The 20,579-nt window shown below is 32.2% G+C and overlaps 1 protein-coding gene across 1 annotated transcript in view; it reads left to right on the forward strand.

Moving 5' to 3' along the window:
* Positions 1-7,078: 7,078 nt before the first annotated feature.
* Positions 7,079-20,579, forward strand: part of LOC143078657 (putative ATP-dependent RNA helicase DDX27) — a 46,126-nt gene continuing 32,625 nt past the window's right edge. The window contains exons 1-9 of the mRNA XM_076253529.1: positions 7,079-7,201; positions 10,739-10,819; positions 13,313-13,429; positions 14,028-14,124; positions 15,634-15,704; positions 16,009-16,101; positions 18,786-18,891; positions 20,025-20,198; positions 20,425-20,575. Of these exons, the coding sequence (XP_076109644.1) occupies positions 7,109-7,201; positions 10,739-10,819; positions 13,313-13,429; positions 14,028-14,124; positions 15,634-15,704; positions 16,009-16,101; positions 18,786-18,891; positions 20,025-20,198; positions 20,425-20,575 (983 nt within the window). The 5' untranslated portion in view covers positions 7,079-7,108. The remainder of the gene's footprint in view (positions 7,202-10,738; positions 10,820-13,312; positions 13,430-14,027; positions 14,125-15,633; positions 15,705-16,008; positions 16,102-18,785; positions 18,892-20,024; positions 20,199-20,424; positions 20,576-20,579) is intronic.

A 20,579-nucleotide genomic window follows, 5' to 3' on the forward strand; every position in this document is an offset into this window, starting at 1 on the left:
ATATGATCATATAAAAATCTGCCGCACAAACTGTGCAATTACAGCCATTTCCATTCCATGACTTTAAAACATGATATTTAAATTGACTAAATACGCCATTTTCTAAAATCATCAGGTAAACTATTCCATAAAACAACAGCTGTTTATCTAAAAGAGTTCTTACAATAGGTTGACGTTCAAACCCTAGGTATATCATAGTGAAAATGTCATTGTGATATGATATGTATGGGACCAGAGACACATCGTCTTGTTTTATATATGTAGGACTCAAATCTATGGTGGGTTCCAAATCTATGGCAGATTCCTAATCTATGGTAAATGTGACGTCATGCCATCCCAAATCTATGGCAGATTTTTTAGAATCTTAATCTATGGCAAGTTTTGCAGTTTCCTAATCTATGGCATTTTTTTTGCAAATGGAAAACAATGCAGTACATTTTCGACCAATGACTTGTCTTACGAATGAGGAAATATACGACAACGTTCGGGAACATGTCCATAAACATTTGTGAAATAAACATTCAATAATGGTCAACCAAAAAACGTCATAAATTAAAAAAAAAAAAAAAAAAACATTTTTTTTAACCTGTGCATGGTATCTTAATCCATTCATTAAACCAAATAATAAGCCTTTTAACAAACAAGAAGACCGATTTTTATATAAAAAAAAATAATAAAAAGGTAACAAATAAAAATAAAGTACAGTTTGAATTTTGAAATAATATTTATTTCAGCGATATCGTTAATTTATCTTTTTTATTTGATGTGGATTTAAATCAAATTTGTATCCGGTAATTTGATCTTTCACATGATAAACTTTGCCAGTCGTAGACCGTAGAATACTTCCAGAACTCTTTTTAAAAATATGCGATACTAAAAATAGCGGTGCTCTTATTCATATAAAAAAGAAGATGTGGTATGATTGCCAATGAGACAACTGTCCACAACGCGGGCATTGACCGGTGCAGCACATCTTGTCCTTCTTCGGAAAAGTAGGTCATATTTTCCTTTAAATCACCGACAAATTTTTGTCAGGAAAATAATTTCATCTTGAATGGTGTTCAAATCTATGGGTTCCGCCATCGTTAGCGGCGGCGAAGATGTAATATGGCGTTATTCAATTTTGACGTTATATGTTACTCTCTCCCCCAGATCTGCCATAGATTTGGCGTTTGTAACGTCACATTTACAATAGATTAGGAATTTGCCATAGATTTGGAACCCGCCATAGATTTGAGTCCAACATATATATTATTACTAGTTTATGAAAAAAATGTCCCTTAAACAAATCATTAAAATGCATACATTTGTTTATTGTTAGTTTAAACATATTTTATTTGTTCAAATACAAATTGGATAAGACACAAGTCAAACAGACTTATGAAGTCTTCTCCATTTAACATTTATAACAATATAATACAAAAATATATGTATGAGCATGCATGTATAGAATGGTATATCTATATATATATAAATGAATCAAAAGACGGAAAATTGAAGAAAAAAGAAAATAATAATAATACAGAAAAAAAAGTTAAATAAATAAATGAATATTAAGAAAACAGAAACATAAAAAAAAAAAATAAAATAAAAAAAATAAAAAACGAAAAATAAAAAGGACAAAAAAAGGGGGAAATAATTTTACTTAGATGATGATGATGATGTGTGTGTGATCATGGTTTGCTATCTAGACAATTTGAAATCTTTCCGAACTTTTAATAAACTCGAAGACATTTTTGAAAATGGTTTGGTTTTGCTCTAAAGAAAGAAGACAACTACCCGAGGTTAGTAGTTCTATGTTAATTTTACAATCATTTGGAAACCAGCGCAGACTTTCGAACATTTTATTTCGTATGTCTGAATATATTATACATTTAAAAAAGAAATGATAGGAATCTTCACGATTAACACCGCCGCGGCAAGAAGGGTCAGAAATAATATTGACCCTATATAGATCATAGTTTAAGGATGATGAAAAACATCGAAGTTGGGTGAGAATTATATTCAATTTTCGATTTCCAAATTCATATTGCTTCGGTACAAATATCTTACTCTTAGGATAATGGTTTTTTAGTTCAGTTTTAAATTTATTAATTGATTCTACATCACGAGTTGAATCATCAAGATTATTCCAAAGACGTATGGTTGATGGAATAAAAGAATCATTAGTTACTGCTAGTCTGCAGAATGGAATAATGATGTCATTTCCATTGCGTAGAGGATAGACCGTCATACTTTGTATTTTTTTGGGAATTAAATTTGATAAATATTCTGGAACATTATTATTTTGAATATTATAAAACATTTGAATTTTTCTTCTCTCTCTTCTTTCAGCTAATGTTTCCCACCCAAGTTCTTCATAAATTACCCTTGAGCTTGTGAATATAGGTAACCCCGTAACTATCCTAGCAGCTTGGAGCTGTAATTGCTCCAGTTTATTGACATAACCTATACCCCAATATTATCCCAAACCTCACTTGCATACTCAAATAAAGGTCTTATAAAAACTAAATAGAGTTTTTCTAAATTTTTCCTACTCAATTTATATTTCAATTTCCTTAGCATATTTATATGTTTAGACGTGCTTAAGATAATATTATCAACGTGAGCATTCCATTTAGCATCATTGCTAAATGTAACCCCTAAATATTTATGAATATTTGTAATAGGTATATTTTTATCATTGAATATAAAGTTCATTTCTGGGATTTCAACATTAGAAAATAACATAGTTTCTGTTTTATCTTGATTAAAAGACATTAACCATTTTTTGGACCATTCTTTCAGCTTTTCCAGATCATGGTTTATCACGGTTTCTATCTGAAAAGCATCACGATCCGCACAGCTGAACGATGTGTCATCTGCGAAGAGTCTGCACAGAAAAATAAGTCTTTCTGCAATATCATTAATATATATTATAAAAAGTAACGGTCCAAGGACCGACCCTTGGGGAACTCCAGCTGAAATACTGCAAAGTTTTGAAGAAGATTGCTTGATAACCATTCTTTGTTTTCTATTACTCAAGTAGCTTCTAAACCATTTTAACAGATTTCCATTTATACCATAAGCCTTCATTTTATGTAATAAACCATCATGCCAAACTTTATCAAAGGCTCTGGAGAAATCGCAAAAAACAAAACAACTTATCTCTTTCTTTTCAAGTGAGTTCAATATGCAATTATATATTTCTAACAGTTGGTGAACCGTTGAACATTTAGGAAGAAAACACGATTGATACTCATAAATTAATTTAAATCTTGTAAGTGGTTGTAGACATATTTATATACAACACGTTCCATGACTTTGCCTATGTAACTAATGAGTGATATAGGTCTATAATTAGAAGGTAATGAACTATCCCCCTTTTAAAATAAGGCTATAACATTTGCAATTTTCCAGCTGGAAGGATATTTGCACTGCTGCAAGGATTTATTAGATATGATACATAATGGAATTGCAGTTTTTTCGGGACAAATTTTAAGCATCTTATGACTAATGACATCCGGGCCTGACGCTTTTTTAGGATTTATAGTTTTTATGATGTCAACAATTTCACTAGTACTAATCACTATATCATTCAATAAATTGTAAGTTTTTTTTTGTCGAAATCGGGTAATTGAGCATCAACATCTGCTAGCGATGAAATGAAACAAAAATACTTATTTAGAATGTCGCATTTCTCGTCGTCTCTATCGGCGAACTCCTAAAAAACGATCATCATTAAGAATATTTTTTAATGGGGGTATGTTATTAGATCCTCTATTTGGCTTAATCAGCATCTTCATAATTTTCCAATAAGTCTTAGAATCTGAAGCGTTATCTAGTATTATATAGTTTTTCTAAAAATTTTCTTTCGCTTCTTTTTTCATATTATTCACTTTATCCTTTGTTTCTTATATTTATTAATATCCGTTTCTTTTTTAGATTTAATTGATTTTTTTCGTAGTCTATCCCTTATTCGAATTGCTTTTCTGATATTACTGTTAAACCAGTGTTTGTCATTGCCACGTATAGTTACTATTTTGGTTGAAATGCTCTCTCTTGCAATGCTGAGGATTTTTTCAGTGAATAAAGTGACCATTTCGTCTACTTCCTCAACATTGGAAAAGAGTCCATTCCATTCAATTGCATTCAACATACAGTATTTGAAAACTTATCAACATCTGTTTTTTTCATATAACCATATTTCCCGTTTACTGTTATACCAATGTCCCAGGTTTGGGGGGGGGGGGGGGGGGGGTCCCACTAACATGTTTAACCCCGCCACATTATTTATGTATGTATAAAAAAGAAGATATGGTATGATTGCCAAAGAGACAACTATCCACAAAAGACCAAAATGACACAGACATTAACAACTATAGGTCACCGTACGGCCTTCAACAATGAGCAAACAAAACCCATACCGCATAGTGAGCTATATGTGCCTGTCCCAAGTCATGAGCATGTACTTCAGTGGTTGTCGTTTGTCAGTTACGTGTTACATATTAGTTTTCTCGTTTGATTTGTTTCACATTGTCATTTCGGGGCCTTTTATAGCTGAAAATACAAAATTTTATCCTGGTATCTATGATGAGTTTATTTCACACTATTTACATCCAATATTCTCTAGTGAAAAACAGTTACCCGGAATAAATACTTGGGGGGAATGAAAGTTTACGCCCTTTCAGCTGATGTTTATAGTTTGTGCTTATGACCCAGGTTAAAGGGGAGTTAGTTGGCGCCATGCAGCAAACATACTCAACATTATAATGAACGCCACCTTCAGTATGTGCATGTCCCATAAACCGGTAATTCAGTGGTTTTATTTTACAAGTATATAAAAAAGAAGATGTATTGCTTATGCATGTTGTGATTGGCTGTATATTATAATGAATAAATGAGTAAATAGTTTATTAGAGTGCAACCTGAATATATACTATTTAAGAATCATTTAATGTACATTGGTTTAATGAGCCAGCCAGATAGGCTTATGATACACTAACAGGCTTTAACTTTATTCTAAACAAATATAAGAAAACGAGTTCAAAATCATGACATTTAAATGAACACATATGTATTGTCTTTACTTTGATATTTACAAAAGACAAATTTAACAGTTGTAGCTTGGACTTGAACATATATAATTACGTAAGTCATGAAGTACTTAGTAACCTCCATCATGGCGTACAAACCGATCTTATTATTTTAGACTTTTCCAAGGCATTTGACAAGGTACCTCACAAAAAATTATTAAGGAAGATGGATAACTATGGCATAAGGGGCAATACCTGGAATTGGGTATTATCCTTCCTTAATAGCAGAACGCAACAGGTTGCCCTTGACGGAGAGGTATCTAGTCAAATGCCTGTGGTAAGTGGGGTGCCCCAAGGCTCAGTCTTGGGTCCTCTACTTTTTCTCATCTTCATTAATGACCTACCTGCAGCAGTAACATCAAAAACACGCTTGTTTGCAGATGATTGTATCTTATACAGAAACATTACAAACCACCAAGATTGTACCATACTACAAAATGACCTAAACTGCCTAGCCAAATGGGAACAAACTTGGGGTATGTAATTCCCTCCAGAAAAATGCAACTCTCTCACTGTAACAAGATCACAGTCACCATTCAAACATGACTATGTATTAAAAGGCCACATCTTAGAATCTGTCAGCACTGCAAAATATCTCGGTATCACCCTTTCTCACAACATGTCTTGGGACACACATATCAACAACATTACTGCAAAAGCAAATAAAATCTTAGGCTTTCTTAAAAGAAACTTAAAAATAAACCAGGAAGAAACAAAAAAGTTTAGCATACAAATCCATGGTACGTTCGAATTTAGAATATTGCTCATCAGTTTGGTCACCTCACACCCAAAAACAAAAAAAACAACATTGACAAAGTACAAAGAAGGGCAGCACGCTACGTCACCAACAGGTACCACAACACCAGTAGTGTCACTTCCATGATTGACCATCTTCATTGGAAGTCACTTGAAACTCGCAGAAACATCAATCGAGTAACTATGCTGTACAAAATCTCACACCATCTCATTGCAGTAGACCCAAACCTTTACCTTTTACCACAGCCAGTCAAAAACACCAGATTCACTAATTCATTACAATACCAAACATTTAGCACAAGAACAGATTACTTCAAGTACAGATTTTTCCATTCACAGTTGTACTGTGGAATTCACTTCCACAAAACGCCATCAGTGTTAACTCCCTGAATCAGTTTAAAATACTGATCCAGAGTCAGTATATTTAGATATCCAACCTGTTTGTAAATATGTAAATGTGTTAATTTTTGTTTTGTTTTTGCACAAAATTATTTTTGAATTATTGCACTCATTGGTTATTATATTTTATTAAGTGTCTGTTTGCGATGCGCCGACGTATAGTCATCAATGTGCTGATGGATCGTCGTATGATGTAGATGTAGATGAAGATGAGTGTAACTGTTCTTGATGTCGCAGTTACTGAACGCTAGTTCAATGTCAATAAAAACTAATCATTAAGTAAAACACAATATGTCTAAGACTAAAATATCAATCAGTACACACCCACCTTCCAATGGATTTAGTATAAATATATAGGAAGCGATAGCTGGCATAACCTGATAATGTACATTTGTGTACAACAATAATATTTAGTTTGATTTTTAGATTTCTGAAGAAAAAAAATAGTCAAATTTTATCTAATCACTGAAGATTGATTAGTTTGTCATAGTATTCATCTTCGATTAACAAGGCATATCCAGGCGCGGATCCAGAGGGGGGGTTCCGGGGGTTGGAACCCTCCTTTTTTTTGGACGATCAATGCATTTGAATGGGGACATGTAATTGGAACCCCCCCCCCCCCCCTTTGTCCTGGGTTAGAACCCCCCCCCCCCCTTTGTCCTGGGTTAGGACCCCCCCTTTTTAAAATGGCTGGATCCGCCCCTGATATCTATCTTTATATATTGCGTTATATTAATCTCATTTGGAATCGATTTCTTGGGGGTATTTGCAGTCCAAGTGCAAATGAACAATAGATTAGGCAATAGCCAATTTTGTGTTGCGGTGCGCTCTCTTTTTTAAGATATTCGGTCTTAGGCTTTACCAGTTGCATTAAAAATATGGCTGAACTCCGAAAACTTGGATTTATTGCTACAATCGAAGAGAATGATTCTTTACATCTAGCACCAGAAAGTTCTTCCAGCGAAGATGAGGTATTTACGGAACAAATATTTATAGATATAGTATGGACGAAAAGTTTAGAATGCACACATTCCACTGGTACGACAATACAGGATCTGAAAAATCAGACTACTGAGGCCATGTGGTTTGAATTTCGAACCTTGAATGACATCTGTGGGAAATATTTGTTTAATCTCAAGTATTCCAGGTTATATTCTTTTCAATTAAATTGCATTGAAAGTATGTAATTGTTGAAAACTCTGAATGAATTCAACTGCATTTTAAAAAAAAAGGGGGGAGAGGGGGGAATTGCATGTATGCATCTAATCTACATGGGTACAAGTCAAATCGGCACCCATAGAAAAGTTCAAATCGGTAACAGGTTAAATTGGCATATAGTCAAATCGGCACCTATCTAAAGTCAATTTGGCATCCAATAATATGAGGCAGGCATTACCTGTAAATGGGGACGAAGTCTGTATGAATTATTTTTTTGTAACTTAAAAATATTTGTTAAAAAAAAGAAACGGAAATACGGTAACGTTTCCGATTTTGGTTCTGTTGTTAGGGATTTTAGTTGTGACGTTATTTAAGTTATGACGTCATATGCAAAGTAAACAAAGAAACGCTATCATCAGGTAACGTTTTTTTTCATATCAAGGAGTATTAAAAATGAAATTGGAATTGTGTTCCTTCCTATTTTATACTATACTGATAAATATATATTTTACTCAAAGTTTCATACAAACGAGACCGGAAAAAGGAAGTACATTGTAGATTTCTGCGCAAATCTGGAAATTCAAAACCGCGACAAAAAAAAATTGAACGATTTTGAGTTCATTAGTACAATGAAAATATCGGGAAAAGTTTCCCGATTTTTTTTTTTTTTTTTTTTTTTTTTTATTGAATTTTCTACTGTTATTGGGGACTTCGTCCCCATAATATTTGATATTTATATATATGAATAATTCTAAAATGTATAATTTTTTGGGGGGTTGCCCGGTTGGATTCTATCATACATGTACATCCCAATAACATGAATTGACATTTCTAAAACCATTCAAACATATCAAATGAGAAACCACCAGCCTGATTTATGCAAAGAACCATAAACATAAAAAAATTTGAAGAACAGGCAAATTCGTAGTGTTGCAGGGTTAAACATCCCCTATACATTAGACAGTGATACGATTGACTAACATAAAAAAAAAACCTGTGCAAAACAAAAAAACAATCAAATTGAAAACAAATAGAAATAGTGAGGCTGCTCATAGACCAAAACTGTATTCAAATCATTACAAATACTTTAAATATGGACCATAATTTGGTATTCGGCCTTTGGTTTCTTTTTGTATCCTTTTTTATAAGTTCTAAAACTTTAACTTTTATTCTGTGGGTTGTGTTGATGTTAGAATAGTATTAATGGAACAATTGAGTTTTTCGAGAAAAAATTAATACATTTTGATTCACCGTTTACGTGACAGGAAACAAAACAGGAAACCAATCTTTATTTTCTTTATTTTGCACAATATGTTTCAAAAGACATAAATGAACACCATTACTAGTGTTACTTGCTTCATGTTAATATTTAAAATCTATTTTCAATGTTAAATTAAAGTTTTTTTTAAACGCGACAGGAAACCATAAGAAACCGAAAGCATTTTTTTAGTTTTATTTTATTGCAAAATCTGCTTAAAATGATCTGAACAGTATACTTTTTCTTAAAATCCATCTTAAATGTAACAGTATTATAAAACTCCTAAATATGTGCTTGTTTTGAAAACAATTAGTACAATTTATTCAGGAATTTCCGTATTTTCTTCATTGATACAGGATACCATAATCGTTGTATCTTGATGTTTTAGCCAAAAAAATGTATTTATATTTGGTTTTGAAATTCCTGTTATATACAATTTATTCCAAATCATTGGTAATGTAAAATTCTTTAAATCCAGTAAAGAAAACAACTTTTAACTTGGAATTAGCATCTTTAAAATAGGCACCATGTGATATTTGTGACCTGTACACCATCTACATGGTTTCCACATTTTAACCTACTTTGGGCTAAAATCAATAAAGTACTTCCTTTCAAGTCATGCATGGTAAAAGTTTACTTTTCCTTTGACAAGTTTATTGCGTTTCTGATAAGTGTTTGCAGAACATGAATAAAAAAAATTAATTAAAAATTGTGACAAAGATACCAACTTTGTACATTCCAAGTGTAACGGTACATTAACATGTATTTTTTTATTAAATTATCTTTATTCACTTAAAATATCCAGTAATATTTACTGCTGAAGCTAAATCAATCCAACGAACATCGGCACCATGATAGGAGACGTAATTTCGATTGAATTTTCCAAGGACCCTTTACATCGTTACTGGGAAACGAAGTGTGTTAAAACGTCGGTCAAATCTGAAATCGATTTTGTCAAGTCATTGGGCATTTATTTTCACACAAGATCGTATGTAACATTATGCACATAGGAAAAATAATAGACCCCCGGCGCAATCTCTTTGAAAATTGTATTTTCCTTTTTTAAACAAGACGAAACAAGCCTACAGATTATGTTTGCTTACATCCCGTTGGAAACAAATACAATGTTTAGACCTAGTATTTCGTATATCCGGCTGTATGGGCGTGATCACATGTTAGTCACATGTTTCACGTATGACCGGAAATGATTAGAACTTAACGACAAAAACAATTTTAATAAATAAATGGATATCTGTTTCGTGTGAAATGTAACGCATAACGATAACGTCATTTTCTAACTTAATTATTACGAAGAACAAAACAAGAATGTAAATCATCTCTGATTTACCTGTTTGAACATCTCGCGAGAGTTCGTATTTGCATATTGTTGCAAAGAATTCTTTTACAACAAAGCAGATTAAACCATCTAAAATGTGCGTTACGAAATGGGAAACCAAAATAACGACAGTATTCTTACACCTGCTACAGAAATACTTATAGTTCTCGGCATTTTCTTCTCACTATTCTTATTGGTCGATGTTCTTTGTTATTTTAAAGCAAAAATTACGAATTTGTCGGTGACGATTATCTATAAATTAGTCAGCGTTATGCACTTCGGACGCGAAAAGTAACGCGAGAAACGACACACAAATACGGTCATATAATCTTTGAAATTTGTTAATTTCAATTTTTTTTCTAGAGAAGAGTAGCACACACTTGTATGTTGATAAAAATAATGGCATCTTTAGATGTAGTTACAACTTTTCTTACAGTAATTCACATTTTATCACTTTTCTATAGTTATAGGAAACGGAGCCCAATAGCAAATTATGGTCCATATAAGTAATTACCGTTTTAACTTTTATTGCTGCTCTTCATCTGGGTAGAAGCTGGAAGATTTTGAAAGATGTTGTACAACAGAAAGACAATTGGAATATGTCAATGGTTAAAGAATATGTAACCATGTAACTAGAGTAATGTAGAATCTGACTTTCTCATTATACATGTAAACCATATAAACACATTATTTAACTCTTTCAATGTCATGTTGATTTATTACTCTCACTATAATTTTGATGACTTTCTTTTACAGACTCCAGCAGGAGAAAAGGTCAAAAAGAAGAAAAAATCAAAGATAAATAGTTTTAACCAAAGTTTCTCCTTTACAGATCAGGTAAATTTAGTCTGATTAACTGTAATGTCGTGTTATATATTATTTACAAAAATATTCTTTGCCAGTTATAAAACATACCCAGGTAGTTAGAGTATTGTTGTACAGTTTGTTGCTTGTTAATTATGTAAGATAGCATATCAGTATGTGACATATCATGAAAACACAATACCGTAAGTTAATATTTGTCTGTATTTTAACAATAACATTAATAAAAGGAGACACTATACTGGTGTATGCCTGTCCTTCTTTTAGTGTCTCTATCCAATACAATCATGACAATATATCATACCTGCGAACTTTCACTATTTGCGGGAGATTTCCCTCATGGAGGCTCCAAAATGGAAATTTTAAAGCTGTAGGCTTGTAAAAGTATAAAGAAGCCAAAAAACAACATAGACATGTATTTGTAGGCCCCCTTTATGATTTTGTAGGATTATAAGAGCCATCGTGCACATAAAACCCCCATGGGCATTTTGAAAAGTTGGCAGGTATGATATATCAGTTGCATTTTTATCTGACAGTAACTACAATTCAGAGCTTCCTGAATGATTTTATCAAGCTCCACATGACATTTGCAGGAGCATGATATATAATGTGATTCTTTTTTCAGATCCATTGCTCATTAACTTCTTGATTACACAATACTTATATATTCTTACACACAATAGCTGTAGACATGCATGACATTTTTGTTGTATTTTTGTCTACAAAAATTTTGAAACTTTACAGTACACAAATGATATTCCATATATAACAAAAAAGTGTAAAATATCTATTAATAATTTTATATTGTAAAGAATTAAAATATGCATATGTATTGTCAGTAGTATAGTTTCATTGGGGAAACTACAGAGTGATGCATGTATGTGGTATGTACTTAAAAATATGCCAAAACACTTCTGGTTGGAAAGGGTTCAAATTTAATGCCTTTTATGTATCTAGTGTGTCTTGCTCTCTGTGCTTTAGGGCATACGATACAGTTTTGGTCCCACATTTAAATTTTGATGAAAATTTCTATATAGGCTATTTTTTTACCTGATTAAATCAAATATGTAATAAAAAATATACCTTCATGTGCTAATTTTTGAGTAAAATTTCAGATATTTACTCAAAATTAGGATTTCTGGACATATTTTTCCTTTCGACAGAAATACATAGCTTTTTTGTTTTAAAAGATAAACACAAGTTGTTTTTTTGCTGAATTATTTGTAATTTCTGTTTCATATAAATGGCCTATAAATTTGTGCATTTTATTTTTACAAATAACTCATATTCATCAAATGATCCTGAATGTAGAAAAAAATGTCAATTTTTCCGGTACATTTATCCAAATTAAAAAATTTGCACTATTTACGTTTTCATGAAAATTGGTACAAATAATCTTCATACGTAATCAAACCAAATGTCATTTTAAAAAAGAGGGGTCCATGAACTCGTTTTTAAGTTAAATGTGTTCAAATGATAAAAATAAGTCAATAAATGGATCTTTTCTCGATATGTCACAGTTTGACGTCGCAAAAATAACATTTGATGTTAGCAACGTCATTACCTCCCCTGTAAATGTATCGTATGCCCTTAATTAACCCCAACAGCTCATTAAGAAGTCATGCATGAAATATTTGCCCCTTAACATTAAACAACATTAAAAAATCTCCCTTTTCATAAAAATAAATGCTGGAAACTCTTGTTTTACACAGGCTTTGTGAGTTTGTCTCACAGACCCAACCAACATTGAGGTCCTTGACTTTGCTGAGGTCTTTACTTTTTTTATCACTAGAAACACAGGTGAAGCTTTGCAACTGATTGTTGCAAACTTTATATTCAACAATTACATCTCAACAGTGTTCTAGGATTTTTTTGGCACCTTGACTTACCACGGGTAAGATCAATAAAAAAATTACTTACCCACATCTAAAAGTTAAATCCGCCAACCAATGCGGACGGCGCAAAAAAACCGATTTCTTACTAAATTTGACAAATATGTTATAGTTATTACTATGTCATTTATTAAGAGCTATAATAAATGCAACTGTAAGTTTATTTTCCTCCGATGACAAGAAAAAAAATCGTTTATGTCCCGATTTAAGCACCAGTTATCAATCCGGATTTTCCGATTTTACCGACACCGTGACCGACTTTTAGAATGATAGGAGAAGAATGTGGTCTCTTTTGCGCTTGATTACACCTAGTAAACGAGTGCTTGAATAAAAGCGCCGATAGACATCGACAAAATCTTCGATCTTTTATCAAAGTTTTTTCTCGTGATTTAATAAAAATAAAAAGCAGATATGGGAAAATTGAAGAGGACCGGGAAATTTCAAGAGTTTTTCGGCTTCCCCGAACTTGAAAATTGACTTACCACCGGGTGACAAAGGCTAAAAAATGACTTACCCGTTGTCCTAATCCACTTACCCCGGGTAACGGGTAATGGGAATCCTAGAACACTGCTCAATCTTTCAACTTATGAAATGAATTTATTTTTCTTTAAAATAGTTTGATCCACAATCAGCCTTTAATTTTGACCATGCCCTTAAATTTGCCAAGAGAAAAAGGGAACCCTCCACACTAGACGAGAAGATTGCCAAAGTCAGAAAAAGGAATAAAAAAGAGGTAAGAATATTATTTCTTCTTCCTTTTAAACCATTATTAACAGCCTTTATAAATAGTTAAACATCTGTTATTTCGGTTTTGTTAACTAAAAGGAACAGAGCTAGAGGTCAGTTTTTGATGATATGAAATGAAAGATGTGGAATGTTTATAAGACAACTATTCAACCGAGACCAAATGATGAAGATGTAATCAGCTATATGTCACCATACAGCCTTCAACCATGAGCAAACCAATATTGTATAGTTACGTAAGCTATAAAAGGCCCCATCCTGACAAAACATTTCAAACAACAAAACCAAAGGCTTATATTATGTACAAAAAATCATTTCAATCAGTTATGATAGACAGGGACCAGTGGCAAAAACTGAATTACAGAATCCTGACTATGAACAGGCACATACAGAATGTTTGGGTGTTAAACTGGTTTGTGATGGCTCCGCCCCCTTTACCTTGTGGACATAAACATCATTATAACAAAATGTAAAAATCTGTAAGAAAAAGGCTTGACTCATCAAATTGACACAAAGTACACAAAACATGTGTCAAGAAAACTTATGGCGCAGCTCTTTATTTTAATTTTGTTTATACATTTATATAGAAATCAGCTGATGATGACGAAGACCAAATAAATGTAGAAAACTCAGACGATGAAGAAATAGAGGAAGAAGAATCTTCAGATGAAGAAATGACAGCTGGTATGGAATTTAATGTTGAGGGTCTCACAGCAGGATCAATTTTCAAATATATAGTATTTCAATGTCCCATTTAGGGGCATTTTCTTTTTCAGTCTGTGCATCTGTACGTATGTTGGTTCATTTGTTCATCCATTCATCCTTCTCTCCCACTTCATGTTAAAATTTTTGGTCAAGGTTGTATTTGATGTTGTTGAAGTCCAATTAACTTAAAACTAAGTATACATGATCCCTGTGATAGTGCAAGTAAGGAATCCATGTACTATGGACACATTCTTGTTGTAATTCATTTTTTTTTTTTTTTTTTTTTTTTTTTTTTTTTTTTTTTGTGATAGTCCAATATTCAAGAATTTTAACATTTTGGCATGATTTTTATCTGAAAGGATGTGTGAAACTATTTTGTAAGACTAATGCACCAAATTTGTTTAAATGAATGAAACGAGATGAAATGAATTGACCGCATTTCCGGACAACACTCACAAACTTTGAACAAACGATGATTTTAAAAACGATCAAACACAGGGGTTTGTTACAAATAATTTTCTGGGTTTACTATCCATACGAACCCCGAAAATGAACAAGTCTTTGAAGTATTAATTATCACTTATTCGAAATTATAATTGTTTAGGCAGCAATTCTACCATTTGAAAACAATTGAGAGGATATGATTAGAAAATCAAACCCAAGCTGATACATCTTGTGAAATTTCACTTTCTCGATGTCCAGCTTGGATATCCGATGAAGCCATTTAAATATTATGAAACTTTGAGGTCAGAAAAATGAGAAATCATGACGCTAAAAAATGTCAATTCCTGTCAAACGTCATAAGGTTAACGGTACACTGCTACCCAAGGTTACAAAACCAAACACAGAGGCTGACAATGACTTTATTGTTGGTCCTACATGTTCTGCAACATCACCTGTTAGTGCTTAGAAATCTTCACATAGGCAGTCTGGTGTAGACCCATAATGGAAACAGACTTCTCTCATGGTTTTACATACAGATAATATGAGGATTTAATATATGAATTTACAATGGAAAAAAAAAAGACTTCTTCTATATCTAGACAATAACATTAACAAACAAAGGGGTAACTTCCATGAGCATGATGAGGACATCATTACAAGAGAAAACATCAATAGCATAATATTAGAAAAACACATAACAAATCAAATACAAACAAACTGAGCACCGCGATAAAGTTACTGAGAATTACCGAAAATTACATGCTTACCACAGCGCTATCTAAAAATCTTAGGGAGAACATTGCACCTAAGTACTTTTTATTGGCAGGCAGTATTCCTGTATTTTTACCTTTTTCTATTTACCACTCATCATACTATCCTGCCATGTATAATGACCAAAGATAACTTATTAAATGTAATATAGATTTTCATTTGATAATCTTTTTTAATAAAATCAGATGGTAAATGAATTCTCAATTTTAATTGACGGTCAAATAATAATCTTTCATCCAGTTGGTTAATATAACATCTATATAACTTTTGCAGACTCAATCAGAACAAAAGAAAAGAAGAAAAAGAAAAAAGGAAAGAATAAGAAAACTGATTTTGAGGAGGAAGTAAGTTCTAGAAATGTATATATTTTTTTTTTGTATGATTACTTCTAAAAATTAAAATCTATTGAACACACATGAGGCAATATTCAATTTAGTTTTTTTTTGTATGAAATATGTAATGTAAGTGTGTGAAAATATGACTTACTAATAAACACTTTGAGGTCATTTTATATGCACTAGGTACATGGTGCCAAATAAAATATAGAATAGATTAAAAACTAACAACAATGAATAAGCAGTTGTCCATTGGCAATCAAACCACATCTCCTTATTGTTTTAACAAATTTATTGTTGTTTTTGTTTACAGGAAAAAGAACTTGTAGAATTCTCAGAGACTATTGACAATTATGATGAAAAGGCTACATTTCAAGACATGAATGTATCTAGACCTATAATGAAAGTATGTACTGAATTTAGAAATTTTTTGTCACATTGTCACATTAGTAGTGTGTAGTTGTGGACTGAGTAAAATATGTCTTTACTTTAAAAAAAAAAAAAAAAAGACCAGCCTGAGGGAATTTCTGAACAGAATGTATGGAAAACCTCTCTGTCATAATTCCAACCTACTATTAGGATATATATGACAAAAAGGACTCTAGTTTGGTTATGTGCATATAAGTAAGCATACTATATGTTGTTAGAAAGATAAAAAAAGCAGTTAACAAGGTAAATTTCCAAGATATAAAGATTTTTATACGACCGCAAAAATCGAATTTTTTGGTCGTATATTGGTATCACATTGGCGTCGTCGTCTGCGTTGTCGTCGTCATCGTTTTTGTCGGCGGCGTCGTCGTCGTCGGAATACTTTTAGTTTTCGCACTCTAACTTTAGTAAAAGTAAATAGAAATCTATGAAATTTCAACACAAGGTTTATGACAACAAAAGGAAGGTTGAGATTGATTTTGGGAGTTTTGGTCGCAACATTTTAGGAATTAGGGGCCAAAAAGGGCCCAAATAAGCATTTTCTTGGTTTTCGCACTATAACTTTAGTTTAAGTAAATAGAAATCTATGAAATTTTGACACAAGGTTTATGACCACAAAAGGAAGGTTGGGATTGATTTTGGGAGTTTTTGTTCCAACAGTTTAGGAATTAGGGGCCAAAAAAGGGCCCAAATAAGCATTATTCTTGGTTTTCGCACCATAACTTTAGTATAAGTAAATAGAAATCTATGAAATTTAAACACAAGGTTTATGACCATAAAAGCAAGGTTGGGTTTGATTTTGGGAGTTTCGGTCCCAACAGTTTAGGAACAAGGGGCCCAAAGGGTCCAAAATTGAACTTTGTTTGATTTCATCAAAAATTGAATAATTGGGGTTCTTTGATATGCCAAATCTAACTGTGTATGTAGATTCTTAATTTTTGGTCCCGTTTTCAAATTGGTCTACATTAAGGTCCAAAGGGTCCAAAATTAAACTTAGTTTGATTTTAACAAAAATGAATCCTTGGGGTCCTTTGATATGCTGAATCTAAAAATGTACTTAGATTTTTGATTATTGGTCCAGTTTTCAAGTTGGTCCAAATGGGGGGCCAAAATTAAACTTTGTTTGATTTCATCAAAAATTGAATAATTGGGGTTCTTTGATATGCCAAATCTAACTGTGTATGTAGATTCTTAATTTTTGGTCCTGTTTTCAAATTGGTCTACATTAAAGTCCAAGGGGTCCAAAATTAAACTTGATTTTAACAAAAATTGAATTCTTGGGCTTTTTTGATATGCTGAATCTAAACATGTACTTAGATTTTTGATTATGGGCCCAGTTTTCAAGTTGGTTCAAATCAGGATCCAAAATTATTATATTAAGCATTGTGCAATAGCAAGAAATTTTCAATTGCACAGTATTCAGCAATAGCAAAAAATCTTCAATTGCACAGTATTGTGCAATAGTTAGAAATTTTCAATTGCACAGTATTGTGCAATAGCAAGAAATCTTCAATTGCACAGTATTGTGCAATAGCAAATCTTTTCAATTGCACAGTATTGCGCAATAGCAAGAAATATCTAATTGCACAATATTGTGCAATAGCAAATCTTTTCAATTGGAGTTATCTTTCTTTGTCCAGAATAGTAGTTGAATCAACTTAAATCATTGTTTTATACAATATACAATGTATATTTACTTTTACTACCAACTGATAAATTAAAACAATCTTTACGATTCAGTGATAACAAGCACTTTATTTTACATTTTAATATTTTATGATGTATTTAAATGAGTAGTTATTGTTGCAAACTCAATTAGAAATTTGAATTGAGATCAGTTTTGGAAAAAGGGAAAGGGGGATGTGAAAAAAAAATGGGGGGGGGGGGGTTAAATTTTTCTCATTTCAGATTTCATAAATAAAAAGAAAATTTCTTCAAACAGTTTTTTGAGAGGATTAATATTCAACAGCATAGTGAATTGCTCAAAGGCAAAAAAAATATTTTAAGTTCATTAGACCACATTCATTCTGTGTCAGAAACCTATGCTGTGTCAACTATTTAATCACAATCCAAATTTAGAGCTGAATCCAGCATGAATGTTGTGTCCACACTTGTACTTGTACAACCGTTCAGGGTTCAACCTCTGCGGTCATATAAAGCTGCGCCCTGCGGAGCATCTAGTTTTAATTGTGGAAGAAAGAAAAAGATTTAAACAAAAACCTATAGAAAAAACGATGTTTGCATATCAAATTTTATGTGAAAAGTAGTGATACATGTATCTATCTAACAGAGATTAGCAAAATAAAACTTTTATGATATAAAAAAAAAAATATTTCGTTCAATAATATTTCATGTGACCTTGAATAAATGGAAGACTTATCATATTACTTTATAGTTTTATAAAAACAGGTACTAGTTACCATCAGTAAAACAGCACTTTTATGATATAAAAAAAAAAATATTTCGTTCAATAATATTTCATGTGACCTTGAATAAATGGAAGACTTATCATATTACTTTATAGTTTTATAAAAACAGGTACTAGTTACCATCAGTAAAACAGCACTTAACAAAAGGATTTGGTTTAAGTCCTACAACATGAATTAAAATTTTACTGAAATTTAGGGTTGCCTTTATTCTAATTTTTACCCACTTTTTCAGGGTTTAAGTCGTATGAATTTTGCCAAACCTACACCTATCCAGGCTGCTACTATTCCCGTAGCTTTACTAGGAAGAGATCTCTGTGCTTGTGCTGTAACAGGGTCAGGTAAATAGAGTTCGCCATACCCCATAACACAATCCGATAGTGACATTGTTATTAGTCCACTACTGACGAAGTCGAAGGGGACTTTCGGTGTGCACTCTGTCCATCTGTCTGTCGGTCTATCCTGCAAATCAGTTTTCCATACTTTTTTTCTTCATACCTGAAGTTATTGAATAGAAATTTGATATATAGTTTTTTCGTGACAAGTTACAGATCAATTTCGAATTATGTTCTGGTCTGATGATTTTGTGCAGAGTTATGGTACTTGGACTTGGACAATTCACTAAATAATCATATTTCAGCACTTTTTTTGTCATCCTTAAAGATATTAATTTAATTATTGGTATATAGTTTTATCATGACAAGTTTCAGATCAAGTTCAAATTTTGATTAAGTCTGATGATTTTGTGCAGAGTTATGGTCCTTGGACTTCAAAAATTCACCTAAATAATCAGTTTCCACACTTTTTTTATAGTCATGTATGAATATATTGACTTGATATTTGTTAATTGTTATAAAGTTTTATATATATATTATACACCAGGACAAGTAAAAGATCAAGTTAGCATTTTGTTTCAGGTCAATGAATGCTTATTCAGTAGAGGACTATTCAGGATGCTTGTTTGTTTTCACTTGTTGCATGCCCTTAAGACTCAAATTTGCAGGGTTACCCTGAATGTTAATAAAAAGGAATAATGTTTTTCATAGACAGTTCAATGTTTGTTATGTTTGTGGGAACAGGATGCTAAAACTTTGCATTCTTATATACACTTATATATATAAAAGAAAGACATCAGTCTCCAACCTTACTTTAGTATATATGTGATAACTCTTTATCATAAAAACTTCAGATAGTTTAGTTTGCTCTAGAAATCATAATTTGTCTTTGGAATATATAAATGTTTTATTCCAAAGATGAGTTAAAAAAAATGTTTTTACAAACTGATTAGCAAAAGACAATCCACTCATTAAAAGTAATCACGTTCATTGGTAAAAATAATTGAAAAGAAGAAAACAAATAAATATGCTTGTACATACTTGTAGTTTTTCTTTGTAGAGTACAGATATGTCCCTTTATTGAATGATTGAGAGACTATATGAATGATATTCAATTAGATTTTTTTTATTTTTGTTAGGTAAAACTGTGGCCTTTATGTTACCTATCCTTGAGAGATTACTATACAGACCCAAAAACACAGCAGTGACCCGTGTTCTTGTACTGGTACCCACTAGGGAGTTAGCTGTTCAGGTGCATACAGTAGCTAGACAACTCTCACAGTTCACTAATGTGGAATGCTGTTTGGCTGTTGGTAAGTTTGCAATAGTAGACCCATTAAGCAGTTGTTTGATAAAAAAAAAATCGTGGATGGAAATTGGGAATGTGTCAAAGAGACAACAACCTGACCAAAGAGCACAAAAACAGCAAATATCTGCTCTTAGATATAATCGATGACAAGTTTATTGATATAGTACTTGAAACCTTTGTATACACCCATGAAGGATAAATTTTTACATTTTTTTTATTTTATTTTTAAGGTGGTCTTGATCTGAAAGCACAGGAAGCAGCATTAAGATTATCACCTGATGTTGTCATAGCAACCCCAGGTCGATTGATTGATCATTTACAGAATTCTCCCAACTTCACACTCAGAAATATAGAAATATTGGTGCTAGACGAGGCTGATAGGTAA

Source organism: Mytilus galloprovincialis, chromosome 6 (assembly GCF_965363235.1).
Source record: "Mytilus galloprovincialis chromosome 6, xbMytGall1.hap1.1, whole genome shotgun sequence".
Classification (NCBI taxonomy): domain Eukaryota; kingdom Metazoa; phylum Mollusca; class Bivalvia; order Mytilida; family Mytilidae; genus Mytilus; species Mytilus galloprovincialis.